Raw genomic sequence first — 27,964 nt, 5'->3', positions numbered from 1 at the left:
GGGCCCTGTTGTGAATTTTGCAGTTGAACCCCTTGTCAGAGAACAGCGAATTGTGCAACAAGTACTCAAACGTAAAACAGTTGAACATGTGCATTCAAAATTTTAAGTGAACTTGACCTCAAAAAGTTATAGTGCATTTTAGGTTCATCATGAAATTTCATCCAAAAGTCGAGTATTCCTAAATTTTTGTGAATAGTGTATGTCAACATGGCTTACGTAGCCTCAGGATCATATTCAGCCCAAATCTTCTTAAACTCATCCAGGTGGTGCGGCCCGAGCAGTGACCAATCACGCGTCAGGTAGTCGAAATTGTCCATGATGACAGCAACAAACAGGTTGAGGATCTGCAGAAGGTGACGACATTTATTGTTTAACATAATGTCGTGAAATAACGAGGCAATTGCAAATGTAGTTTGATCAAATGCTGACCAGAAAGGCACAGAGACAGTAGAAGCTGAGGAAGTAGAAGACGGCAAAGTTGGAGCCGCAAGTGTTCTCCTCTCCCGGCTGGAAGTCAGACTTGGGGTCGCACTTCTTTCCATACATTGATGCCATCATTACTTCCTCCCAACCTTCCCCAGTAGCACATCTGCAGATCAACCGCAGAGATATTGTCTTGGTTTTCCCCTTGTGCAAGTGCTAAACCGTCAGCGAGAACTCACCGGAATAACATAAGTACCGCCTGAGGGAACGTCTGGAAGTTATTGTTGCGGTTGATTTCGGTGCCGTCCACTAAGGCGATCTTTCCGAAAATCTAAAAAGTTGTTATAATGCCACTACAGTCAGTTGTTCTGATACAGAACCTCGCAGTTGATGTGTAAATTTTCAACTCAAGACCATACCTGCATCCCAATAACCGCGTATATAAAGAAGAGCATGACGATGAGCAGAGCCACATGGGGAAGAGCCTGAAGACAGAGACAAGAGTTAGGTCGCTCACCCGTGGAGCTTGAATGCAACGATGTCCACAGCTTGAGGCACCTGGAAGGACTTGATGAAGGTCCACAGTAGGTTCCGGATGCCCTCAGAGCGGTTCAGCAGTTTTACCAGGCGCATGACACGGAAGAGTCGGAAAAACGTGATGGAAACGGAGGCATTTTCTGAAGCCTGGGGAAAGGAAAGCACAAATATTTTGATAAATATCAGAAATGTGAGGAGAGAAACAGAACAATGTGGCATGATGATGGCTAAGTGGCTGCTTACTGCGATTGCTTGCATGGGATTTGTGTCCTGTAAAATGTAGAAGAGGAAATGATTACACATTAAAGTGCCAAAGTTAATGAAATGAAGTGCAAAAAGTACAATGCAATGCTTCACCACTGCAGATTATGGTTAATGTCACTATTCTGTACATTGTTCCACAGTACAACAGCTTTCACATTTAATTGCTCACTGTTTGAGTTGGTAAGGGCTGGGAAATTTCTGGAAACTTTACCTGGGGAAATTTAGCAGTGAGATTTAAAAAATATTTTTTAAACATCATATATATATAGGAATGCAGGTATATGCTGTGTTTTGATTTATTGGTTACTTTCTGAGTGTTAAAAATTTGGCGATTCATCAAATCTAAATACTTCAATAGTCATGATTGAGATGTTTTCTATTCCCTTGCACCATTTGAATTATAGACAAATCTAGAATTTGGGAAATTCTCAGTGTATTCCCATTATTTCAAGCAACTTCCTGTATATTCCCAGGTGAAGCTCACAATTTCCTCTTATTTTGCAACGTAATTTACAGCTTGGGGGATATCTCATGCACAATATACACACATTTAGGGGTCTACATTTGGACAATTTCAGGCATCATTCATTCGTGAAAGTTTTATTACTGCATGCTTTAATTGAATCTGTTGCGGATTCTAACTGAATCTGTCACTTTGTTTATATATCATTTGTTATCTGTTGTTTTTGTATGTTGTTAAAGTCAAATGTCGTACCTAGATGGACACAGTTGATTTGGTGAAAATAACTCCAGTAATGCACAAGTTGTGATACTCAGAGACAGTAATATGTAATAGAACTAAGGACTGTCAAAAGACAGTAAATAGCAATATTTAACATTACATTTAGGAACTTATTTGCCCAATGCTGACACAAGAGTGAAACACAGTGACTTTTCTCAGCGAGCTTGACTATTCAAAGTACAGAATAGTTCAATAGTGGTGAAGTTTAGAAGTGATGGTGTTTGATCCCAGTAGCCCTTGGAAATACACCTGCCCCCCCGACACCCCTGTTGACTTAGGCCCCTTGGCACACTTTGTTTTATTTCAAGTCAGGCAGCTGGCATAGGTGAACCCTTTCTCACACAGCAACACTTTAAAACAATAACCTATGCTTTTATCACATCTTGACTGGATTACTGGAATGCACTTTACTTTGGAGTCAGCCAGTCCTCCCTCAAACGTCTCCAGTTCGTTCTAAATGCTGCTGCTTGCCTCTTAACTTGAACATATAAGAGGGACCACAAACTCCTATTCTGGCCTCCCTCCACTGGCTGCCTGTGCACTTCAGAGTTTAAGTTTCTGCTATTTTATTTCAAGTCTCAAAATCTATAATTAAATTGGGTTGAGTTTAGTTAGACGAGAACATACAATAGGATTGCTCCCAGTGACACAGCATGGTCATGCAGCAGTGCAACAGTGGTGATGAGATATTTACAGCACAGCCTTGGAGACAATACAGTCCTCCACTGGCAGCTAGGGCGCTCTGTGAATGATAGACAGATGACAAGTGAGATGTTTTGTGGAGCACAGTTGTGTAGTGAGGAAAAGACAACAAAACAAAAGGAGCACAAGAGGAAGTGGTGTCGGAAAGCAAGAAAAGGCAGTGGTGCGGTGCCTGAATCTGCCCAAAAAGCGTGTCTGTGCGTGAAAAATGAGCAGAAGGCAGTGAAAATATGCAACCTGCTCCAGTAATTGCGTTTGTGCAGCATCACCACATACAGAAAAAAAAAAAAAAACTCAATCAGTGCTATGCTCTCTTCAATAGGCACACACAAGCATTGCAAATGGAAGAGAAATGTGGGAATAATGGGAGTGTGTGGTGGCATGGTGACAGAAATGCTTCCCTGGATGATGGTGGTGGCGGTGGGGATGGCCAACAACAATACATACTGACCATGTTCTGTGAGCTAGTTGTGCTGGCACCAATCAGGGCCGTGGTTATATGTGTCTGGGTCAGAGCATTGAATACATAAATACAGTCATTTTCAATGTAATGCACACTTGTTGCCTGGGAAGCTCTTATTCAACACCTGAAACACATAACGTGTGATATACTAAGAGAAGCATGGAGCTGTGTTTACTCACGTCCACTTCACTCAGGATGACATCAACAACGCTGCCGATAACAATGATGAAATCAAACACGTTCCAGGGGTCTCCAAAGTAACCCTGTGCAGACGTATGATGAAGCGTTAATGATTGAGTACGACCTGGATCCGACTGGGCAAACTCACGCTTCCCACAACAAACCTGACCTTTGCTTTGAAGGCCATGAGCTTGAGAATCATCTCAACAGTGAAGAGCACAGTGAAGATCAAGTTGAGAATGTCCGAAAGCTTGGTCACATGGTCTGACTGGTTACAGTGCTGTTGCGCAATGCACAGAAAGCATCCAAAATGACTAAAATAACATTGTTACAGAAAACAGTCAATCTATCAGTTACTCTGCAAAATATCATCTGCTTTTCTTTGTGGAAATTTAGCAGGAAATTACAGAGATGTTGTGTTAAAGTCCCTGCCAATTGAAAATAAATGGGAAAATGGATGCAACTTTAATGTCTAGCATCTTTCTTATGCCTACACACATGTAACTACATGTTGGAGCCTTGAAAATATACCCGCTGAAAGCCTCTGGTAGTTGGGATATTGCGTTTTCCATACCGCGACAACGAAGCAAGCGCTCTATAGCGGCCATGCCAGCCCAAAGCCCCGATCCACAAGCTGGCTGTCAATTTGAACTTAATTATTATTATTTTTTTTAATGTACCCCCTGCTCACTCTTACATCTATCTTTGCATGATGTGAGCGCACTCACGGCAGACAACGAGGCGCTCGAAAGTGGCCACACCAGCGGAGGAGCCAAAGGTAAGATGTATTTTCGGGGTGTAGGTACAGCTAGCTAGCTAACTGCATGTTGCAATCGCGCCGGATAACCGCTGATGTTAACGAAGTTGCTCAAGTTTTTACATAGTGGGGAAGTGTGTGTCATGTTGGGGTGGATTTGCATCACTGGGCCCAAAAACAAATCAGGAAAACTGAAATGGTGAAAAATGGTGAAAAATAGTTAAGCGTTGTATCTCCACAAGTGACAACCACTACTACTACTATTAGCCGTCCACAGTCTTTTCAAATTTTCAGCACTTATCTATATACATGTATAATGTAATTAGAAACATATTTGAATTTATTTTACAGGGTCTTTAAGAGATAATATTTAAGAAGAAAATGCTATTTCAACATATTTTGTACGTTTCCGTTCATAACCTTCAAACATACAGAGAACCCTTGGTAAATCTTTTATTTCCTGTCTGCGACCCACGCATAATGAGTCCATAATCCATTTTGGTCCCCAGTCCACTACTTGAGAATCACTCCTCTAGATTATGTTAGAAGTTACCATGATGCAGCATCAAATGGTTCAACAGATTAAATTGTCACAGATCTTAGACCTGTATCCTTTCCGAATTGTAAAAAACTATGTAAATATGCATTTCTGTTTAATTAAAATCCCGAGCACAACTTCATCTTTTTCCATTTTTTGTGTAATTTCCATCCAGATGAAATAAAAAAAATCTATTTAACTCAAAATGTGCTCAGAGTTATGATTATTTTTGAGTGGTGAATGCCCCCATGAGAACCAATAAACTTTAACCTTCACAATAAATTAATCAGCTAGCCAAACATAAACTTGATATGACTCAGTATTTGTTATCACTGCCATCTGTTGTTTTTGTTTCGATGTACAACCCATTATTGCAAATGAATTCACAAATAATGATGTGTAGTGTCCTACATTTTATTGTTCCTGTAAAATTAACGAGATTCATGGGTGTGAGTGCATTCTTTCAAAAAGGCTGTTCCACGTACATCATCAACTTTTGAGTTTGGAAAACAAATACTCTAATGAGTGATACTGAATATTGCCTACTTCCAATGTCAAATGTTTCTAGGGTACAACATGAACTTAACTGACCTACCTGCATCCCCAGACACAAAGTGTTGAGCATAATCAGGAAGAACATGAGGTACTCAAAGTAGCAGGAGGTAACGATGTACCAAACTCTGTACTGGTATGGGTTTTTTGGGATGTAGCACCTCAGCGGTCGAGCCTTCAAGGCGTACTGCACACACTGGCGCTAAAGGGAACAGATATGTTGAAATAATGGTGTGATTGAGGAAAATACTGTATCATGACATCAGATCACACAAGTGTTGTCCCCGAATGAGTGTCAGTGCACCTGGTTCTTGTCCAGCTCACAGTCCTTGTACTCCTGCTCGCCTTGCTCCTGGAATGTGACGATGACAAAGCCCACAAAGATGTTCATCATGAAGAAGGCAATGAGGATGATGTAGATGATGAAGTAGATGGAGACGTCCACCCTGTTGTTGAAGACGGGCCCCATGTCTTCTTGGTCCGAGTCTATGGCTCTATACAAGAGTCTGGGAACAAGTGTTTGTGGTTAGTTCCAAGTTGTAGTTGGGACGTTCCACCATTGGTGCCATTTGTGTGCCGAGGAAAGGTTTTTTTTAAAAATTAAAGTGTCGTGCATATTGATCTGATTGTATATATGTATTCAAAAGATTTATTACCTTGAACACTGCTTCCTAAAATTGAAATGAAATATAATAATTTAAGGTAGCACAGTGGCCGACTGGTTAGAGCGTCAGCCTCACAGTTCTGAGGACCTGGGTTCAATCCCCGGCCCCGCCTGTGTGGAGTTTGCATGTTCTCCCAGTGCCTGCACGGGTTTTCTCCGGACACTCCGGTTTCCTCCCACATCCCAAAAACATGCATTAATTGGAGACTTTAAAATTGCCCGTAGGTGTGACTGTGAGTGCGAATGGTTATTTGTTTGTATGCGCCCTGCGATTGGCTGGCAACCAGTTCAGGGTGTACCCCGCCTCCTGCCTGATGACAGCTGGGATGGGCTCCAGCACGCCCGCGACCCTAGTGAGGAGAAGCGGCTCAGAAAATGGATGGATGGATAATAATTTAAAACTTTTATGTTATATTTTTACTAGGGCTGTCAAAGTTAAAGCGTTAACTCATGATTAATCACACAATTTATTTGGACCACACATGCTCCTTTACTTTAACCGCAGGTGGATATCTGAAATGTGGTGCAGCTTGCTATAAGGTCAGGGATCAGGTAAATGCTTACGCCATTGCAAAGATAAGTGAAGAGACTCCGACTGGTGGACTAGGCGGCAAATTTTGCTTCAAAGTCACCACGATGGGACTTAAATAAATAAAAAACAAAGGTAATTTGCATAAAATACAGCGCTGAACTCTCTTTTCATCGAAGTTTAAAATACCATCTCAAAAGTAAAATGTGGTATTATCTGTGGTATATTTGGCAACTGTGATCAATTATGATTAATCAAAATTCAAAAGTTGATTAATCTGATTTGAAAATTAATCAATTGACAGACCTAATTTGTAGATATTTACTTAGTTAGTTACTCCCGACCACAAATATACTTGTCCCTGGGTTTTCACTCAGTCCTGCTGTTACGGCCATATATATAAATTAGACTTTACACCGATTTGATCGGTCTGATCGGTATCGGCCGATAATTAGCCTTTTATCCTGATCGGCTTTAATGACATAATTCGCCGATGTGATCAATGATGTGATTGATTGGCTCCGCAAAAGATATTTACTCCACGTCGCCGTCGTGTACAGTATATTCAAATCCAAAAGCTAGTTTATTTTTAGCCTTGTCGCATGTCTATAGATGTAGTACTGTAAATATCTGACCACCAATAAAGTTATTTAAAAAAAAAAAAAAAACATGTCGGCAGTGTGGGACAGACAACAGGTAATGCCCGGATCAGACTACCAGACAAATTTGGTCTTTCGCGATTGCACTATGTCAGACTACTGCAATAAAATCTTGTATTCCGATACCACATCCCGTTTTTTACGATCACTGGGCTTCATCTTGTCAACTCAAACGCGACCGGATACACTCGTTACCATGGCGACGACAACAATAATGGATCGCGGCGTGTGTTTATAAGAACAAAATGGGGGAAAACCTGTGCTGGTGGTCACCGGTGCTTGGGAGAGGACGTTCGTTTAAGGTTTGCTTGAGGTATGTTCCCGCACATTTAATACGATACGGCTCGCAAGCAGGCACCAAAACGTTATGTAGCCTAGCAAACTAGTGCTAGCACTAACGGTTGTAAGCGAACATGCAGGTGTTCTGTTGAATCGTGCTCTAAAATTTTGGTGTGTGTGAAGTAATTGAATTACAATAAAGTAATTTAATTACAGTACGTTAGCACCCATTATTTCTGTCATGTTGTAATGTTGGTTTGACCTGACTGATTAGAATACACGATTTGACTATAGCAGTGATTTCAAACCTTTATGGAGCCAAGGAACATATTTTACAATTGAAAAATCTCACGGCACACCAACAAATCAAAATGTCACAAAAAGTGGCTACATTAATTACTGTATGTACTTCCTGCCATCTAATAGAAGACCATTCATTTGTTCTGTCTGTCACTATGCTTCACTGGCATAAATAGATGAACAAAGATACATTATGTATTGTAAATATAATATTTTGAGCAATTAAGTACACAAGTATTTGCGGTAAATAAACTAAATTAAACTAAAGTAAATTAATTTAAATAGACACATTGCTCCATCATGTGATCGGATCAGTGATCGCTCTTTTAAACTCGCTGATCGGCCCCAAAAATCCGGATTGTGTTAAGCCTAATATATATATATATATATATATATATATATATATATATATATATATATATATATATATAAAAGCACATAGCATCAAAACTTACTTTGGCCAGCCCTCAAATGTGGAAACGGTAAAGAGAGCCAGCATGCCATAGAGCACATTGTCAAAATTGAAGTCATTGTTGAGCCACTCCCGTTTGGCCAACACTGTGTCCTGTAGAGAATTCTCTATGTGCTTGATGAAGAATCCCCTGAGAACAGATTATCCAGTCAGTGTTGGCCTAAAATGAGCAATTGCATGCGTTTCTAAAGCTATAAGGATATTTGCCTTACTGGCATTCCTCCTCTGTTATTTTGGACGGGTCTGTGCAGCTATAAAATTTCCCCTATCATAAAACGAATAGAAGTAAAATGACACGTATGCTGCAAAATATTTGGCATTATAGTGTGCTGTGTTACCAACCTTAAAAAGTTGCACGCCTATGCAGGCAAACATGAAATTTAGCAGCATGGTGACCAGGACTATGTTTCCGATGGTTTTGATGGCCACAAATACACACTGGACCACATGCTGCACATGGAGACAAACAATAAGTATGGAAGAAATGTTTCAATGGAGACTTGAGCTGCAAGTACGTGGGAACCTTTAAGCCTTTAGCTCGATTGATTGCCCTGAGAGGCCTCAGCACCCTGAGCACCCTGAGAATCTTCACCACAGAGATGGCACTGGATCTGAATACAACACATTACACAAGCAGATCTAGATACTGTAGGCCAAAGGCAAAGTGGGGTGACAACACAGACATTCCATTGCTGATGTGGCAATTACAAAAGGTTACTCACTCCATGCCCATTGAGAGCAGGGAGACTCCAACCACAATCAGATCCAGGATGTTGAAGGAGTTGCGACAGAATGAGCCCTCGTGCATGAATGCGCCGTAAACTGTCATCTGTCATGGAGAGAAGTCACACAAGACATTGCTTTTAAGGGCACAAACTATAACTGTGATGTGGCTGCTAAAACACAACACTCAGCTGATGCAAATACAAGACGGAATCGATCATATCTATGATTCCATCAGTCAGCCATCCGCCCTCCAGCCTTGCTTCCATCTGTCCTTCTTTACTCTCCCCATCATCCAAAAATACACCCAGGAAGCCATTTCTTTATTTACCCATTATTCCGTTCATCCACCCATTCATGAAACCATTCATTCATTCATTCTATGATTCTGTCCTTCCATCCATCCATGCATACAATCCTTGAATCAATTAATATTTTCTTCCATGCATGCAGCCTTCCAGTTATCCATCTGTTGGGCCAAGCCTGTCTTAACTACTTATGTTTGCTATTCCATTTACCTTTAGTACAATCTCAATGGTGAACACAGTTGTGAAGACAATATCAGCATAGGCCAAGATCTGCGGGACAAGATACAGAGAACAGGGATGCTGTTTGGTTTTTGTAAAACGGGTAATACCACACTTTAACATTAGAACAGCTTGTCACCTGGTTTCTATAAGAATTGGGATCAATGGGGTCCTCGGCTGCCAGGGAAATGGAGGACAGCAGGATGAACAGCAGGATTAGATTAGTAAAAGAGGAGGCGTTGATGATCTTGTAGCACAGTTTACGGAACCTGTGTACCAGTGAAAAGAGTGAGAACACAAACACACATAATCAAATGCACACAACAAGAAGGAAAATTGAGAGTTTGGCTAATGTCTGGCACAGACTTGTTTTGTGGGCCGAAGATGAAAAAAGAGCTGGCTTCGGGCAACGGAACAGCTTCCTCCTTCAACTGCAGGTCAGCCATGGGTCGCGGCCGAGGGCTGATGGGGATTTCAGGCTCCTCCTCCTCATCGTCACCTAAATTTAGAAGAAAGAAATGGACATACAGTACACCCTCATTTATTGCAGGGTTACATTCCAGAAAAGAAAATGTAAATAGACAAAAATCTGTCAAGTACTGATAATACATTTATTGAGTACGTCATCACAGCATGTGACTAAAACGGACCAATCACAAGTGATGATCTCCGCGACGCGCAGCAACAATCTTTGCCGTGTGCGCGTCAAGCTACACAGAGGGGCCGCGCGGGTCAATTCGTCGGTCACGTGATGCAATGCGGGCGTTGTCGGCCGCGCGACCGCGGGAGTAAAAAGAGGCCTTAAGCCAGTTGTACTTTAGCATCTTTTATTAAGTGTGAAATGATCCCAAACTTTGCACAATCTCTGCAGTCATTCCTCCTGGCTTGCGCTTATTGCTACGTGAATCTGCAGTAACGGTCCCTGTGGAAAAATGATCATCACAAAATCTAACTATATAGCAAAAAAACAGCGATATAATATTAGATATGTCCGATTTTAAAATATGCGATACTGTGAAACCACAAAAAGTAAATATTATATGGTGAGGGATGACTGTTCAGCCAAAAGCAAGACAATGTTTATCCACTGTAAAGTCAGTAATGATACATTAGCATACTGCCCAAATCAGCTGAAGTCATGTTAACCTTTCTAAGAATAAAATAGAAGTACTTGAGTTTACCTGGAAAGTCTGCAGGGGGGAAAGGGTCTTTCACTTCATTGACATTGGACTCAAACTCATCAATTTTGAGCTGATGAAAGAGCATGTTAACAAATGACAGCTGCATGTGATTATTGCGCTACATAAAGTTAATACTGTAATTGTGTTTGTATGTTGATGAACCTTGGCTGTGGTCGGCATGCCCTCCATCTTGGCTCTCTGCTCAGCCAGTTTCTTCGAGATTCTCTCCCTCTCCTCATCTGTCTTGTCAGGCATTTTGGAGCTAGAAGGCACAAGACACAGAGTTAAGCCATAATGACTGAGTGCTGATGGTCATTTACACTTTTTTGTCCTGTTATTGATTCACCGTAACAGTTTCCTCCTCATCTTCTCCTCTGCCTTTTCCTTCTGAGCTGAGGTCAGACTCTCAGCCTCTGCAAGGTTGTCGACTGCGATGGCCAAGAAGACGTTGAGAAGAATGTCTGGTTAGAGCGAATTCAGAAAAATAAAAATGTTGGTCAAGTTTCATCACACAGGGAGCTCATGATAGGATACAGTTTCCACAGACGAAGAGGACGATGAAGTAGATGGCAACCAGAATCCCAGGGAAAACTGGTCCGCCGTAGGCCATAATGCCATTGTTCATGATGGCGGTCCATTCCTCCCCTGTTAAGATCTGTGAAACAGCAAATGCTTAGAGAACTGATGATGTTGGACTTTTGAGGAAACATCTCACCTGGAAAACGCTAATGAGGGCCTGAGGGAAGTTGTCAAAGTTACTTCGTCTGGGTCTGTGGTCGAGGAAGTTGAATTTGCCCCCAAAAACCTGCATGCCCAGCAGTGAAAAGATGACGATGAAGAGGAAGAGGAGGAGGAGCAGGGAGGCGATGGAGCGCACAGAGTTGAGCAGAGAGGCTACAAGGTTACTTAGAGACGTCCAATACCTGCAAGAATTAGACCAAGATGATAGGCCACTGTTTGGCCCCATTTCCACCAACATTCACTGTAACCTTTTTATGATGTTTTTATTTTTCTTTCTTTCTTTCTCTTTCTTTCTTTCTTTCGTTGTAAAAGTAACTAAAATAATGATGCCGAATTAGTATAGCGCAATACAATTCAGAGAGACCTATTGCAGTATAGTACAGTTTGTTACTATACTATACTATAATACTGTATATTGAGGATAAGTGGTTTGGAAAATGGATAGCCAGATGGACAAAAATATACACTAGTCATGTATAAATGTTGATGCAGTCGAACCTTCTGGTTTGTATGACTCACTTTGTGACTTTAAGGATCCTCAGAAGCCGAATACACCTGAGTACAGAGAAACCCAGGGGTGTCACCTCTCCAACCGACAACATGATCATCTCCAGGATACCGCAAAGCACCACGAAGAAGTCAAAACGGTTGAACAGTGACATGTAATACGCCCTGGGACCCAGAGCGTACATTTTCACAAACATCTCGATGACAAAGAGCATCAGGAGGACACGACTCGCCACATCTGATGACAGACAAAGGAGAGAAGAAAATGAATCAACCATTTTGTGTAAAACGTCAAAATCGCAATTATTGAACCTTGGAGAGTAGTGAGCGTAGCCGGCTGGTGGTGGTGCTCAGTCGCTATGGTCAACGTGTTGAGGAGGACGAGGAACATCACCAGCCAGTAAAAACCTCTGGTTTTCACGTAAACCAGACACTTCATCCTGCAGAAGCGGTTCCAACGACGAGCCAAGCGACTTGATACGCAAACAATGTGTTAATGAGTCAAGCTACTGTTGCACATCACCACGTGCACATGTACGGTCAGAAGAGCACACTCACTAGTAGTAGATGACTCGACTCTTGCCCTCCAGGTTGTACAGGCTGTCAGTGTCAGAATCTCCACTGGTCAAAGGCAGAAGACCTGACAAGAGGATAGATAGCTGAATAAATGGATTGATAGATGGAAGAATGGATGGATAGATGGATAGATAGACCAACAGACGAATAGCTCGATAGAGCGACAGATCATTCGGTAATTAGTACATACTACAGTACTTGAACCCACCAATTTCACACAGACAACTCAGTGTTAATAATGATTATAAGGAATGTTGAATGTTTTTAAATCACCTTAAATGAATGTTTTTTGTTGTTGGTTGTTTTCTTCAATATTGGCAGTTCTGTGAGGCATTTTGCATCTCTGATTTACTATGAAAGGTGCTACAGTATATAAATAAAGCATACTGCATATTGTATTCTAAAGAGTTACACACAATTCCTCCAAATTGACAGGTCATTTTCATCCGATTTGCAGCTCTTGTTTTTACACTGACCTTTGCCCTCCCTGTCAGCATCCAGGACCTCGGCGTGGGTGATCCACTCCATGTAGCCGTGCAGGTCCTCATCTAGCTGCTGACGCTCCCGCAACTTCTGGAATTCTCCTCGGGATCTGGCTTTCTCCCGCTCTTTGGTAAACTCTCTGATCAGAGAGAGAACATTTTTAAAAGTGATCATTTTGAGAAAACTATGGAATCAAGTTGTGTGTGCTGAATCAGCGTACCCACTGAGCACGCCCAGAACCAAATTGAGCACAAAGAAGGAGCCCACAAGAATGAGTGGAACAAAATAGACCCAAGGCCATTCATTTCCTATGGCATCGTTTATCTGAAAGAAATAGTTACAACTGTCCTGTAAGTGCAGTGATTCCCAACAATTGTGGCGGGCACATTAGTGTGCCGTAAGGGAGTTATTAGCTGATTCAGTTAAAGATCCTGTAACGTCAATTCAGAGATTTCTTTCTAAATACATTATCCATATTTGAAGGTAATTGTTGAAAATTGCAAAAACTGATAACTATGTAGTACTCAAATGTGGAGCAATAGCGTTAAATTTTTTTTTTTTACCATTTCAGTTGGGCGTGGCTAAAATTGGGCCGAGTGACACATTGGGTCTAAGGTATTAGTTGCCCCTCCACCACTATCGGAGCACTTGAGGGCCTTCGTTTGCATCAGTGGTTATCCGGCGCAATAGTAACATAGTAAAAAACCTCTGATGTGACAGCCAGAGTGTGGACCATGGCTACGCTGGCGTGGCCGCTTTAGAACGCTTTATTGCCGCGTTGAGAAAAAGACTCGTGACGACCCGGTGGGATATATTCCAGCCACATATCTAGCGCATATATTTTCGTGACTCAAACATGTAGTTTTGTGTAGGCATCAGAAAAATGCCTGGCGAAGTAGCATCCATTTTTCCAGTTCCCAGAAATGGTATTTGAATGACAGTTGACATTCGAGCAGGTCGTGGTTTCAGAGCATTCAGTGGACACACCCAAAGCGTCTGAGAACAGCGAGGACAGCTTGATTTTGGAGCTTCATTTTAAACTTTGTTTAATGATCCAAATTTGGCAGGCTTGTTAACAACACTCTTCTCTGTGTGTCTTGTGTAAATGTAGAAGACATTTATTTTAACTTTACAGGGAATTTAATTGGGCCCAAAACCCTTGATTCCAAAACAAATATTTGTTCATCTAGCTACGCCCGCGACATATAGTGACAGGCAGAGCAATAAAATGCTCTTCCACTACATCATAGAAGACACAATTCACTTGTGTATCCACCTTTTGAAATTCATATATTAGAGCTCTGGTAAACATCAAGAAACCACTGCAAAATGATGTGTTTCTCTCAATTTTGCTCTTTATAGGTATATATTTTTAAGTAGAGATTTTTGTGTTACTTGTGTTTTGTGGCGTACCGTGAGATTTTTCTCATGTAAAATATGTGCCTTGGGGCTATAAAAGTTGGGAAACACTGCTATAGTGGAACAACACAATCAACAAGTCATAGGAGCGATCACCAACCCAGTAGAGAACTTTAGTCCATCCCTCCATAGTTATACACTGGTAGACCGTAAGCATAGCGAAGCCGATGTTATCAAAGTGGGTAATGCCATTGTTGGGACCTTCCCAGCCCGGTCGACACTCGGAGCCATTGATCATGCAGCGGCGTCCGTTACCGGCCTGAGCACAAGGTGCGGGCGTCTCCCCCTCTGCTGTTGAATAGATGTCTGCAGGCCAACAAGTGGAAAAATAATATGTTAATGCATCATAATGCAGACTGATTAACATTCCAGTCAAGCATATGCATGTACTTGTATCCGTGTAGTAGCAGGTTTTGTGCATTTTGCACTTGAAGAGCTCCAATCCCATGATGGCGTAAATGGTGACCAATAAGAAGACCAGCAGGGCGATGTGCAAAAGAGGTAGCATGGCTTTGAGGATGGAGTTCATCACCACCTGCAGGCCTGAATGCAAACAACAAACGAACAGGTTCTCCTCATCCAGAATCAAATGAAATAAACTTCTAGAAGAGAACAGGTTCTTACTGGGGACTCCAGAGACAAGACGTAAGGGACGCAAGACCCTGAAGGCCCTCAGCGCCTTCATGTCAAAGCCTCCTCCTTTTTCCATTGGAACACCTGCTATCGTATTGATGGTATCCAAGGCAAAGGTGACGAGACTGCGGTAGGACAGCAGCCATGCAATAAGTGCTCCCATATAACTCCTGTTTTGAGGACGTCTCATGCTACAGTCAGTCAAATATACCCACTTACCCCATGAAGACGATGACAAAATCCAATATGTTCCAGCAGTTCCGTAAATATGCACCTTCATGGAACACAAACCCATATGCCACTATCTTCAGAAAGCACTCTAACGTGAAGATGACCAAGAAGATGTACTCGAGACTCTCCTGCAGAAAGACATATTACGGTATCGAATGATTTCCTCTGGTTCGAACTTATCAAATAAAAAACAATTACAATGAACAAAAATATTCTACAGATATTATTACTGTTAGTTTAGTATTCATTGTAACAGTATTGCAAGCATTCATTCCTCGAAAAAGAGACCTCGGTCTCAATGGGTTTTTATTTTCTGGTTAAATAAAGGTTTTAATTGATTCAATAACCTCTTAGTAACAGTGACTATACAGAAAATCCATTAGGAGTTTAACAAACAATTTAAGTTCTTGATGCAAAACTAATGCCACAACATTAGTTGGAAAATCATCATGTTATTTACTTTCTTTTGTTAACTTCAATTGAAAATGTTGCTGACGTGGGCAAAGACAAAAATAATACCATACCATACTGGTAATGACACTGTATTTTATTAGTGCATAATGTATGTTAAGCAGCCTCAAAATTGCGTCTGTCAAATGCAGGGTACTTCAGTAGAGATGTTTTGCTAATTTCTACAAGCAGGAAGCATGGTGGACTTTAAGGTACAAAAGGAATTTGTTACAGCACTCCAGTTTAAAAGTTGAACTTGTGTTATCAGTAATAAAATCGACATGTCCACAGTGAATATTAATGTAATGTTCACTACCTTATGAGTCTTTGCCTCAGGTTTCATGAACTAAAAGGGCCAGTCTATTATAATCAATGATAGTTGGTAGGTTTTTCTGTGATTTGGAAAGTGACATACAGTAAATGTATTCTTTATTCACTTGAGAGTAAAAATAAAATTCTGAGGTGACATTTTTTTTGTTTACAAGCAGAAAATTGTACTGTACTTGGAAAACATTTTACTGAAAGTACTGCATTTTATTATTAAGGATTATAATTGTATTCATTTACACAGTAGCTGCAAGGTCCTGTTTGCCCAAAATTCACATTGGAGGCTGAGGAGCTCAAAAGCGTAGATCCGAGATTGCCATCTGGTTGTTGAACCAATCAATGAAGTCATTGAATTCATTCTGTATATGTATAATGTGAATATATTAAATTTCATTTTTTTCACTGAAGCCAGAAACTGGTTACAATCCGCTGAAACCATGCCTGCAAAAAAAACAACAACACTAAACTAATATTGTATATTGGCAATGTTTAAATGGGGGTGACAAGCTGTGTTGTTTTTAAAAACTATTTTTATAATTCTCCTGAGTCATTTTGGTGTTTGTGTATGCAGATCTAATAAGAGCAAGCACATACAGTATAGTCAAGTGGAGCAGCTCTTGTTACATCCCTCACCTCAGAGGAATGGACATTTGGAGGGAGGCTGGTGAGTAACAAGGAGTCAGTTGACTTTGGTTAAATGGGTCAATCCATTATATAGCCACGATTAGGATAAAGTCATCTATGTATTGTGTGTGTGAGAGATGGCAAGCGATTGTTGGGTAAGATCTACGTGTTGAAACACTCACAGTTTCTATGAGACACAACGCTCTGTTGAGCTGAGCCTCATCAATAGCTAAACACTGCTGTCAACATTGAGGATTTGCACACAGCAGTGTTAATACACGGCCACAGTGTGAGGTGACGTGGCCAGAGACTCAACTGGCAACATTTGCAGTGTTGGGAAGTAACGAATACAGTGGCGCCTTGAGATACGAGTGATCCGTTTCAAGTTTCTTGAACTATAACTGTCGTTCAGAGGATTTTTTTTGCGTTGACATGCAGTTTGGCAGATATCGAACCATTGCTATAAAAAAGCGGCTTTTAGCTGTTTAATGCCACTCCCAGTTGAAGTTTACTGTCAAACTAAACATGAAACAAAGAGAATTACACGTTGTGCAATATTTAAGACAATCACACAACTTTCCCTTCCACTAGCTTAATGCTAACACACAATGTAAAATGCCATAGATGGGATAACAAATAGCATAGCTGTCGTTGTGTTATAGCCTTTAAGCAATGGAAATTTGAACACAAACGGTACATCAAGATAGGCAATATAACAATATACTACATAACAACAATGATGGTGGTAATGTTTTAAGTCCTCGTTATCGACTACGCCGACATTGCATCACGTGACCGACGAATTGCCCCGCGCAGCACCTCTGCGTAGCTTGACTCACACACGGCAAAAAATAGTTGCTGCGGGTCGGAGATCATCTCTCGTGATTGGTCCGTTTTAGTACTAATACTTTTTATATTAGAGTAGTCAGATTATAGTTACTTTTTTGTTCACGAGAACCACACAATCGGCAGGGTTGCTACAGTCTGTGTCTCTGTCTGTCTATCTCTCTATCAGTTAAGAGTCTTTAAAGAAGTGTACTGAGAATGGTGTGCTTGTTTATATTTAGGTAACTATTTGGCATGTCAAGTATGCTCTAAGTTGCTCATTTAATGTGGCTTCAACTACACTCATATTTAGGCTATTTTTTCATGTTGATGCCATCATTCTTTAACTTGTGTGGCATATATTACCAAGTAATGGGTACGGTTAAGCTAACGCTTTTTTTTTTTGGTACTGTGGATAAGTGATATTCCTACCGCTTGACAGCTGCTGAAAGTAACTAAAAAGTTACTTTTTTCTAATTTAGTTACTTTCGAAAATCAAGTAATCAGTGAAGTAACTAAGTTACTTTTTCAAGGTAACTGTGGCAACACTGTATAACAATAATCACAGGCATTTATTTTTCATCCTTTGCTGAAAAAACGACTGATATTAGTACGGTTTACTGAGTCACTTGTTGAAGTGTTCTTTGTCTTCATTACTGTATTATACTGCCCCCAGTGGCAAATTTGCACACATCAAAAAGAGTTGCAATAAAATAATAATGATGCAGTTTAATTCTTTACTTTATTTTTCATGATGTTATTACTGTTTTTGTTAGATATATTTTTGTCACTGCTTTAAACATCACTTGAGCAATATTAGATAACGTTTGAGGAATTATCGACACATTTTGTACCATCATATAGGTTGAGCAAAAGATTCAGTCTTCTGACTGAAAGATTCTGAACCATTTTATAACAACACCTAAGGTCAGGGCCAGTGTGCTTGAGCTAAAAGTGTGTGCAGAGTGAGACACCCATAAAGGAAAATATGATTCCGAAAGACGGCAGATCATTGAATGGTCTCCAGCGCACTGTGAACTGTCTCTTGTGTATGAATTGCTAATATTTTTAATTTCCAAATTTAATTCATTCTCGATGTGATCATTGACTCCATCCATGAGCTTATCAACAAAAGACCTGGAAAAAAAAAAAAACATTTTCTGAAGTGAATATTAGAGAGTGCGCTATTTTCCTCACTAAAAAACACATTACCCACATTTAACAAGATTAATTTTCATTCATTTCAATCGGGAAAGTTGATATGAGATTGAGTGTTTTGAGTTAAGAGTGTGGTCATGGAACAAATTAATCTCATATCTCATGGTACCACTATACTTAGTTACTGTACTATGGTACCACTATACTTAGTTACTGTACTTATGTAGATTTGTTAAGTATCCATAGTTGATATGGATGTAACGATATCTACAGTATCTCACGGTTCTGTTTATCACAGTATTAATCTCACGGTACAATAATTGTTGTGATATCGTGGGAAAACTCACGGTACAGGTAGGGTGGCGAGGTACACACAGCAAAACAAAAAAAAACTCTTTTTATTGGTGGCAAAGTCCTTCCTGATGGGTTTGAGTAGTTTCTATGTGTTTTTCCATAGGTTTCTGTGAAAAAACATCTTCAAATCATATACTGTATCAGCATGCACTTGTATCCTTATCCATCTGTTTACATTTGTACACCTGCAAAACGCGATTATTGCTGCAGCAATAAGCATGCTACGCCACAATAACAAAACTGTCCATTGAGAAATAGTCTAAATTGACAGTATTGTCATATTTTTATTTATTTATAACATTAGAAATGAGATACTGCCTACTAACAATGATTTCTTTGCTTGAGGCCAAAAATTCAAGTCAAGACAGAAATGCATGAAAGACTTTAGAAAAAGCCAAATAACAATGAATAAGATAATCATGGGAATCCCTGTTAGTTTCTTAGTGATATGCTTAAATTTGGCGGGTCGTCTCATCTGATCTGAGGTCGGAGGCGAGGGGGAACAGCTTCCGATGGACCTCCACAGCGGCGGTTCTAGGGGAGGGCAGTGCCCCCCTAAACCTGTGGGCCCCCTATGACCGGATTACGACATACCAACGAAATTGTCAAAAACACACAAGGAATTGGCCAATATCAATAAAAATACAAATGTGCTTGCGAAAAATTTTCTTTATGTCGGAGTAGATTCTTAGTCATCCAGGTTATAGTAATCTGCAAAGGTTGAATTGAGACAACTGCACTCTTCTTGTTTGTTGAATTTGTTGTTGACTTAGTTATTAGGTTGACCCTACTGTATGCATTCGAGTTCTTATGGTATTTAATAGGATTCGCTGCCTTTAAGGCCTGAACAGTAATGCGCTGGACCTTAAGTACATTTGAGCCTTGACTCACTCACTAATCCTAAATGACATCAATTTTACTTACCAAACTGGAATTGGTGTTATTGCTATCTTCTTCAGGCATGGGCAGGAACACAGCCAGTGCTACACAGTTTGCAAAGATGGTCAATAATATGATGATCTCAAAGGTTCTTTAGAAGGATGCTCAGGATTATTACACAAGGATGATGGGAACTCCACTTTTGCCCCCAAAGAAATAAAAACGGATTGTATTTGCTGCGGGTGACGCGTATACTGTCACTTGACATGCCATGTCTGTCTAATGGAAGTATATTGGGCTGTCTTATGAGACATTAACAAATGATTGAAGATGAGTAATACGGTGTTTTGCAGGGAAGGTGCAGCTGCAAGGCATCATGGGAGTGGCTAATAGTGTCTGCACAGACCCCTCTCCACTTCGTCTGATGATTTTGTGTGTTCATGGTTACAATTCAATTGTGTTCATATGACTGAAGAGTAGTGACAGGAGTGACTCATCTGCCACTTTTTGTTTGTGTGGGAGCTCTATGAAGGTATTTATGCAGACATTTGTTCCACTTGTTTAGAATGCAATTATTACACCAGTGAACTTGACTGAGGCCTTTCCCTGAAGACAAACAAATCAGTTGACCACGAACTCAGCAGAATTTACCCTTTTATACAGTATTATGTATTAAAGACCCTGTAAAGTGAATTAATGGATTTATATTGTTTGGAGATAATTGCAGAGCTGCCAACCTATAAAAATTCACTTCCAGAACAATTTGTTCAAATTTAAAACCATAAGCGTTAATAAATTATGGCTTCAAAATTTGTCATTTTAATGTTTTTATTACATCGACGTTCCATCATGAAAAATATGTCTTTGGATTAATTCAACTTTGCCAACCCCGATAAAAAATAAAAAAGTCTATTAAAGCAGATTAATCAGATCTCAAATGTCAAAATTAAAACTCAGCACTCTATTTTGCAAGCAAACAAATAACATTGCTGATAGATTGAATTAGAAAGTTTATGTATGGACGATAGTTTTGGTTTCTATTTTGTGCAACGTACTTATATCTAAAAAGAAGAAATTTAATTATGTATTCTCTTGCATGTTATTTATATAACATATTTATATTTCCTATATCCACAATTGCTGCTGAAACTGCAAATTTCCCCATTGTGGGACTAATAAAGGTTATTTTATCTTATATTACAAATATTCATTCATAAAAATAATATACTTTTAACCTGCCCATGTTCTGAAGTGACGTGTGTAGTGACATACTAATTGACCAGACTGGTTGGTGACCAGTCCAGGGTGTAACCGGTCTCTCTCCCAAAATCAGATGGAGTTGCCTCCAGCTCACTCGTAAACCCAATAAGCAGCATGGAAAATAGAAGCCTAGATGAATATATTATTTACGTTTGGCATTGGTGCGACTTTGAGGAGCATGCTTTTGTTTTTGTTATTGCGTCGTCATTTAACAATGATATTGACAACATAATTGCATTTCTCCAAAGTCCTCTTCAAGACCTTTAATTTGGGGTGAGACTCATTTTTGTGAACTAAATAGAATTTTGACCTGTTTAGTCTATTTTGACCTTTAACTAATTTACCTACTAGACATTCCCCAGTTTGGAAATGACTGGATGAAAAAAATGTGCATGGCATGTCTGACTTTAATGTGATTTTGGTCTTTGTGATTTTAAAGTGTGATACCCGGATCCCTCTCGTGGTACTTGGAAGAATTATGTCCTACCTGAGTACAGTTCAGTTGTATTTAACTTTTAAGTCCAAAACATTTGCATTTAATCGTTAAGTACAATGTCCTGCTGGGACATCCTCTATTTGCAACAATGAGCTGCAGCAGGCATTAGTGGTGCCAGCTCCACAATAAATGCAGTCGCCACTCCCATGCTACCTCATTCCCACCCATAGGGGACTCAGTAAGAGAATTCCCCTGCCAGGTCAGCATCATGTCTCCCTGTGATGCAGCGGGACAGCTGCATGGCCCAAGAATACGTTCAAAGCAGCTAAACACACACTCGGGTGAAAATGAGGTTTCTTCCCCCCCCTCCCTGTTACAAATCACACTACTGTACGCTCTTATCTTCTGCGACAGTTCAAAAGGATTTGTTTTTTCCCCCCTTGCAATATTGTCCCTGGACTTGTGGCCTGTATATGCTGCAGAGTGACATACCAATGTGATTATACTAGTGCGATAAAAAGTGCCTATGACTTGGTTGTACATGTGGCAACAAATGGCAGTGGAATGTAAAGGGACATTTTACAATTCCATAACAGGGATCAATATGTTCATAATCTGTGGGGATACTTTCTTTGTGTGTCAACTTTCTCAAATGCTGCTCACTGATGTAAACTATTAGATATATACAGTAATAAGCCCAAAATTGTGAAAACCTTTAGCTGGAAATTACAAAGAGTAGCAAAAACATGTATCTATCCATCAATAAATCTATCCATACTTCTCAACTTAATACTAAAGCTGTTGGCTGTAAATACAATAATTAGTGTCAGCTAATTCTGTTTTGGATGTTGAACGTGCCTAAACCAGGACTGGCCATGGGCTAAAATAAAAGCAGGAAACTCCCTGCAGGAGCCGCATAACATCATCACTCAGCATTCTGCTCGTGCGCCAAGCCTCACATAGTGGAAGCATTTTCAGCACTATTTCCCTTCTCTTTCCCAAAAAGATAATGTGCTTGCATTCATTGTGACAAAATTGACTTGGGCACAGGCTGCCAATAACAAAAGTCTTTGCACATCAAAGACCAAAATTAACTGAGATAAAGAGACGTGGCAAACACATTGAGATCGTATTGGCTTACAGCTGGTGTCAAGCATCTTAATCGCAGCTTTAAGTTGTGGAATAGTTTGAGCACCTGACACACTAAGGTCTCCATGTCTCTCTGACTCAACAAATAAGTAATGATAATTTTAACACAATATAAAGGATACTTCCACTCCACTATGTTGATGCAGGCCTTGCGGAAGGGGTTTTTAAGAGTGAAGAAGAAGAGGGATCTGGCAGGTCTCGGGTTGCCGCCTGTGGCTTGCAACTTCTTCAGCTTCTCCCGCTGCTTTCTCTTCAGCTCCTCCTCATTCATGATGACCGGCTTGGCCGCGTCTGAGTTGGCTGCCATTCTGGAGACGCCAACAGGTCTTAATCCTGGAGAAATGTGCCCGCTGACTGTATAATCCTAACCCGGGGTTGAGTCTAATTCCTTGTAGCGAAGGCCTCCAGGATACGGACCTGATAATCCTGAATGCGCTCCTCTGTGTCCCTCCACCACAGCCAAAGGCCTCGCTTGGCTGAGGACCTCTGACAGGAAAACCTGCCAGCCAAGTGGCTGGAAGCGCAGTTGGCCCTGCTGGAGTTTAATTTTAGACTGTGAACCAGCGGCGAGCCATGCTTGGGGATGGTAAAACGGTTTGGGGGGTAGAACGTGGAAGAAGGGAGGAGATGAAATCAAGGGGGTGTCTGGGCTGGGCAAGAGAGGGTGAGACCATCTTGGAGGGGCACAATATCAACAGCACGACCTCCAACCTGACTGCAATTTCAAAACAGAACCCATGTTCAACGAAATCCCCGAAGCACCACAAACCAACAGTTGACGAGTTTTCTTCTATTCCCTTCCTTGGTGTTTACATCGGTTCTTTATATATATATATAATTTATGGCTGTATAAAATGTCTGATTTGTTACAGTATGACCATTAAAAAAACTACTACAAAATCACTTTGCCAAAGTAAAAACAACAATTTAAAAAACTAAATATATAAAAATAAACAAAAATTGGTGTTTAACATGAGCTCCTTCTTGTTTAAATGCAAATATCGACCTCATTGCATCAAAATGTGCTCCAAATTAGATGAGGGGTTTTGTTAACGTAAAAATGTGTAATATAAACAAACATTTCAGGAAAGAAATTTTCAAGAATAGCATATTTGAACTCATAATTTGATGAGAGCAGAATGTGCATTAAATGGTCAGCCATGTCGTGTGTCGCCCTCTAGTGCTAATATTTAGTACAATTAGAAAAAAAAACTGCAGGAAAAGCACACAAACACCCTCAAAGTTGCACAACCAGTCTTTTCTTATTTTTGCATTAAGACAAATGTACAGGCAAATAAATATAAATACAAAACGGTAGCAAGAACATTCAAAAGAATTAGTCATATGTATTTGATATAAGAATCATGACAAATAAAATGGTGGAAAGTAATTCAGTCAGCAGCAACTCTGGCGCAATGGGGCTTTCAAATACATGAAAGTTCATTCATATGCTACTAAATCATACTGTCAGGCACACATCTACTTTTTTTCAAAATCTGTGAATGCTATACATTGAGTGCCCAATTTTGATCTGGACTTCCATGCATCATCAAAAGAAAGAAAAACAGGAACAGCACCCATTATATATCTATCACACAGAATATTATGCAAAACTTATTATGAGCAGTAATAAATTATGAATAAATAAATGGGGTGCTTGGTAACAGCAGACACTATTCTTTTACAACACAACACAAACCCTCATGGGTAACAAAAAAAAGTGTCACAAATTCCTTGTAACTCACAAGGAGAACTATTACATAAATAAAAAGTTTAGGACATCAATGTCTGTTGCACGGAGAGCTACTAAAATAGTTAAGATGATATTTAGCAGATCTGGCTTGCAGAGGTTCTGTTATTGGTCCAGTTAGAAACTGACAACAGGGCATTAGTGTATAGTGAAATACTGCCTATTCACAAAATCATGTCATGGTGCCCTGCCCCCCTTACCCCTGTGGACCCTATCCTCTGCTATTTGAGAGAAAAAAAAATAAAAATAGTTGCACAAACCGCACACTGTGCCACGGTTGAATTGTGTTCCCTCAGTGTGCGGCAGGCCTAAGATCATTTTATGTTGGCGAGGAGCTAAATTTAGTCTTTTGTTTGTGGAAATTAATTAGAGCGTTCCTCGCATGGACATATCCACATCTGGGTCATTTAAAAAAAAAAAAAAAAAAAAAAAAAAAAAATATATATATATATATATATATATACATACACACACACATACACACAGTCTCATTTTTCAAGATGTTAAAAGTTTGAAATGATTTTTAAATGTTTCGGGATCATAGCTTGTGGTATATTTAGGGCTTAAATTATTAATATAGGCAAATATAAATCGTTTTTTCACAATGCGCTGAAGGGCTCACTCCTTATCCTTCCTGAAGGTTTACTGTGCTGCGCATGCAGTAGTTGGTGCAAGCGATAAGTGTTAGTCACTGGTAGATTTAAACCGTTGCCCTCATAAAATAAGATGAAAATAGCATCATGATCATCTCTGCATTACACTAATAAAACGTGTGGGTCAAGCAATGGAATACCATGTGAAGAGGCTGAAGAGGAATAAAGAAAGTGCAGCTGGTGACAGAAAAGATACCTGCTCTAAACCTTGGCTCAGGATCGTCCTCGCTGGGTTCAACTAAGCAGTTTGTGGCGGTCGAAAACAGTCTTGCGCTGTTCCTGGACCTGCTTCTTCCAGCGCTGCTGTGCCCCTTCGACCCGCTCCAGCACTGTGTTTCCTCTGGCCTGGCTGCTGTCCAGCTGTGGACGCATCTCCTACAAGCAATTAGAAAAGAACAGGGCATGTCGAGGAGTGAAGATTCATCGGAAACAAAGGAAATGGCTACTTTGAGCTGGTTTAAATGCACATGTATTATGATATACCTCAGAGTCCTCCTCATTGTGCAGAGGCTGGGTGTAGGTATCATGCTTGCGGATAAGGGGATCCACCAAGAGAAGGAAAAGCATGTAGAGCAGCAGTGCACCCACAACAGACAGGTAGATGATGATCGTCACCTGTGACATAGATCAATGATTCTTAACCATAGGTGCAGAGTGTGGGCCGCCATTGCCACCATGTGGACTGCAAAACAACAACTTTCAGTTCAACACGTGTCGGCCGGCTAGGGTAGACACCAGAATTATGATTTATCGACATTTTCACTGTGATATTTCACGTACTTCGAGGTGCCAAAAGCCTTTGTAATCTGTGATTACAGCCAATGTGCGGTCCAGGGAGCAAGTCCTGCCCTACCTTGATAGTGTTGCTGCTCCGCTCCTCATACTTGCACTCACACAGCAGACAGTAAGCTTCCACGTCATGGCCAGGCACCGGCATGGGATCCACCACATGGAGGCAGTTGCTTGGAGGGGGGAGGGGGGGGGGGGGGGGGGGGGGTAAAATTACAAATCCAGCAGAATTGGATGCATTGTGAACCTCCAATTGGTCCGAGAAGAGTGACGTTACGCTTACCAATCCTTTTGGGAGACATTTCGATTGTAGATGTGGCCTGTGAAGTTTCTGTAAGGCGGGCAGATGCACTTGCAACGAACGTCTTCAAAGCTCTGTCATTGCAGTACAACACCCAGTTAAAGTGGTCCGATTTTAAGAACAGAACATCTATTCTAACCCCCTGGAATACGGTGCTTTCAATAAAGTACATGCAAATTGTGCAGGTGTACCTACTGTTGTGGCTAATGTATTATGGTTCATTATGGAAAATTACACCTGACTGTTTTTGTTTTTCTTTTATGGCGGGCGCCTGTCTTACCTTTGCATTTGCAACAGCTGCAGCATCCAACAGGAGGGCGAACACCGCAGCAGCCACGATAAAAGTCCACGAAGCTCCCCCGGAAAAGGACATTCTCCCACAGACCCTCAACGCAACGCGTAAATACAGTATAGAGTACAGTAAACAAAAATATATCGTATGCGGAAGCCCCGAGAACTGCGAGAAGCTAACTTAGCTTGACATCTGCGGAATTCCTCCACTTCCTTTTTCCGGTTTGCCGTCACGCATGGCGACGACGCCGCCTACTGGTTAAAATACACAAACATACGTTTCAATCCGTCGAAGGTCAGATTTTACAGTACTGTACATTAATCAAATCTAGTCCTGTTTCCTGTGATCCATTAAATAAGCTGCGACCAACACTGTGTGAAATAGGAAGCACTTTACATTCAGGAAAATGCACATTTAGTGAAACTGACAAATCATCAAAAGAGCAATGAATGAGATGACTATCAAACTTGGTCACGATTAGACAGACATAAACGTAAGATTATTGATGTTTCTGTGATTGAGATACATGATAAGTAGTACAGTATTGTTTCTTTTCACGCCCTGAATGTTATTTTATTTTTTATTTCCAATCGTTAAAAGCAAAACGGAGGAGTTTTGAAACTCATCAAAGTATTTTTTCCCCAAAAAAATCTATTTTTCCAGGTCTCTGTAAAGTTTAAAGCACTCATAAAAAATAAAAGATTTAAGTGATTTAATAATCAATTTGAAAGTGAGAAAAGAAGACTCTTGCAGCCCAGCGCAAGTAAAAGAGCAGCGGGCTGCACACACTTACATCTGGCTGTAACAACCCAATTTAAATGGTCTGTAAATGAATCACTGCAAAGTGATCCACGATCAAAAAACGTGGGCCACAAAAAAGGACATGGAAGTATTGACTGCAATCCTTTTATTAATTTTCATGGTGTCAGTTTGCCACTAGGAGATGCTACAGCGCAAGACTCCTGGCAAGGCAACCACATCTTTTTGGTGGTCATTGCTTCGGATACTTCCTGTACAACAAAATTTAAAGTGTAGTTGTATCTCACCTGAAACAACAGAAAAAAAGCCAAATGAGTCAAATTGCATTAAAGCCACATTATGTAACAATAATTTGACGTCGCAGGACCAGCCTGAAAATCATTTGATGTTATATTGACTTGTAATAAGCATAAGAGGATAGTGCCTTTTTATTGTGTTACCGTGGTGACCTACATCACCTATCAGTTGTATAATACTGGTGGACCAGCTAGGATGGCACCTAAGTTGCATTAACACTAGCAGTACAAGTGCTAACGTAGCTGTTCAGAGTTGCATATAGCACTTGCCAGTTGCCACACACCAAAGTGATAAGTTGGCCCATGTTTATTTCAAGAAATGATATTTTTAGTACATACTTTGTTGGTTAATATGAACCTCTGTTCATTTATATTTACCACGATGGCTTAAAGGGGAGGTTTATAATAATAAAAAATAGAATAGAATACATTTTTGTCATATTAGTGTTGCCTAATGTCTTTTAGATGTACCTAATTTCAAAGTATCTCCTCTAAGGTTGTACTGTAGCACTTTTAGATCATTTGTTTGATGTAAAATGTGTTATGACTAAAATGTTTTATTATATTTGTTAAACTGCGA

The 27,964-nt window shown here is 40.3% G+C and overlaps 2 protein-coding genes across 3 annotated transcripts in view; both read right to left on the bottom strand.

Annotated features, from left to right (window-relative positions):
* Positions 1-22,851, bottom strand: part of LOC133402394 (dihydropyridine-sensitive L-type skeletal muscle calcium channel subunit alpha-1-like) — a 28,275-nt gene extending 5,424 nt beyond the window's left edge. The window contains exons 1-35 of the mRNA XM_061676035.1: positions 22,667-22,851; positions 19,745-19,850; positions 15,071-15,210; positions 14,843-14,976; positions 14,609-14,761; positions 14,319-14,524; positions 13,020-13,123; positions 12,793-12,938; positions 12,299-12,380; positions 12,053-12,213; positions 11,753-11,978; positions 11,208-11,415; positions 11,027-11,147; positions 10,839-10,953; positions 10,655-10,754; positions 10,493-10,562; positions 9,678-9,810; positions 9,451-9,580; positions 9,303-9,362; positions 8,784-8,890; positions 8,585-8,672; positions 8,404-8,511; positions 8,274-8,326; positions 8,045-8,191; positions 5,463-5,664; positions 5,202-5,360; positions 3,481-3,591; positions 3,311-3,394; positions 2,661-2,708; positions 1,204-1,230; positions 982-1,107; positions 843-908; positions 663-754; positions 430-589; positions 217-344 (exon numbers count right to left, since the gene is read on the bottom strand). Coding sequence (XP_061532019.1) covers positions 217-344; positions 430-589; positions 663-754; positions 843-908; positions 982-1,107; positions 1,204-1,230; positions 2,661-2,708; positions 3,311-3,394; positions 3,481-3,591; positions 5,202-5,360; positions 5,463-5,664; positions 8,045-8,191; positions 8,274-8,326; positions 8,404-8,511; positions 8,585-8,672; positions 8,784-8,890; positions 9,303-9,362; positions 9,451-9,580; positions 9,678-9,810; positions 10,493-10,562; positions 10,655-10,754; positions 10,839-10,953; positions 11,027-11,147; positions 11,208-11,415; positions 11,753-11,978; positions 12,053-12,213; positions 12,299-12,380; positions 12,793-12,938; positions 13,020-13,123; positions 14,319-14,524; positions 14,609-14,761; positions 14,843-14,976; positions 15,071-15,210; positions 19,745-19,850; positions 22,667-22,851 — 4,286 coding nt within the window. The remainder of the gene's footprint in view (positions 1-216; positions 345-429; positions 590-662; positions 755-842; positions 909-981; positions 1,108-1,203; positions 1,231-2,660; positions 2,709-3,310; positions 3,395-3,480; positions 3,592-5,201; positions 5,361-5,462; positions 5,665-8,044; positions 8,192-8,273; positions 8,327-8,403; positions 8,512-8,584; positions 8,673-8,783; positions 8,891-9,302; positions 9,363-9,450; positions 9,581-9,677; positions 9,811-10,492; positions 10,563-10,654; positions 10,755-10,838; positions 10,954-11,026; positions 11,148-11,207; positions 11,416-11,752; positions 11,979-12,052; positions 12,214-12,298; positions 12,381-12,792; positions 12,939-13,019; positions 13,124-14,318; positions 14,525-14,608; positions 14,762-14,842; positions 14,977-15,070; positions 15,211-19,744; positions 19,851-22,666) is intronic.
* A 324-nt stretch (positions 22,852-23,175) lies between these two features.
* tmem9 (transmembrane protein 9) lies at positions 23,176-26,552 on the bottom strand. 2 transcript variants are annotated; one of them, XM_061676060.1, is made up of 6 exons: positions 26,318-26,552; positions 26,020-26,111; positions 25,801-25,909; positions 25,431-25,562; positions 25,144-25,322; positions 23,176-23,259 (listed from the first exon to the last, which is right to left on the bottom strand). In XM_061676060.1, the coding sequence occupies exons 1-5, from the start codon at positions 26,408-26,410 to the stop codon at positions 25,182-25,184; spliced, it is 567 nt and encodes a 188-aa protein (XP_061532044.1). In that variant the 5' UTR covers positions 26,411-26,552; the 3' UTR covers positions 23,176-23,259; positions 25,144-25,181. The 2 variants fall into 2 exon arrangements, with proteins under 2 accessions (XP_061532044.1, XP_061532033.1); XM_061676049.1 differs by lacking the exon at positions 23,176-23,259 and having other exon boundaries at positions 23,784-25,322.
* Positions 26,553-27,964: the final 1,412 nt, after the last annotated feature.

This window comes from Phycodurus eques, chromosome 1 (genome assembly GCF_024500275.1).
Source record: "Phycodurus eques isolate BA_2022a chromosome 1, UOR_Pequ_1.1, whole genome shotgun sequence".
In the NCBI taxonomy this organism is placed as follows: Eukaryota; Metazoa; Chordata; class Actinopteri; order Syngnathiformes; family Syngnathidae; genus Phycodurus; species Phycodurus eques.
Note: the sequence above shows the minus strand (reverse complement) of the source record. Positions and strands in the feature narration are given on the sequence as shown.

What these genes read in the sequence shown, in the direction of transcription:
- tmem9 (XM_061676060.1), bottom strand. Translation starts at nt 26,410, where the DNA reads ATGTCCTTTTCCGGGGGAGCTTCGTGGACTTTTATCGTGGCTGCTGCG. An exon ending in AATGTCTCCCAAAAGGATTG is followed by an intron (nt 25,910 to 26,019) that starts GTAAGCGTAACG and finishes CCCCCCTCCAAG; the next exon opens with CAACTGCCTCCATGTGGTGG. An exon ending in GGAGCAGCAACACTATCAAG is followed by an intron (nt 25,563 to 25,800) that starts GTAGGGCAGGAC and finishes TCTATGTCACAG; the next exon opens with GTGACGATCATCATCTACCT.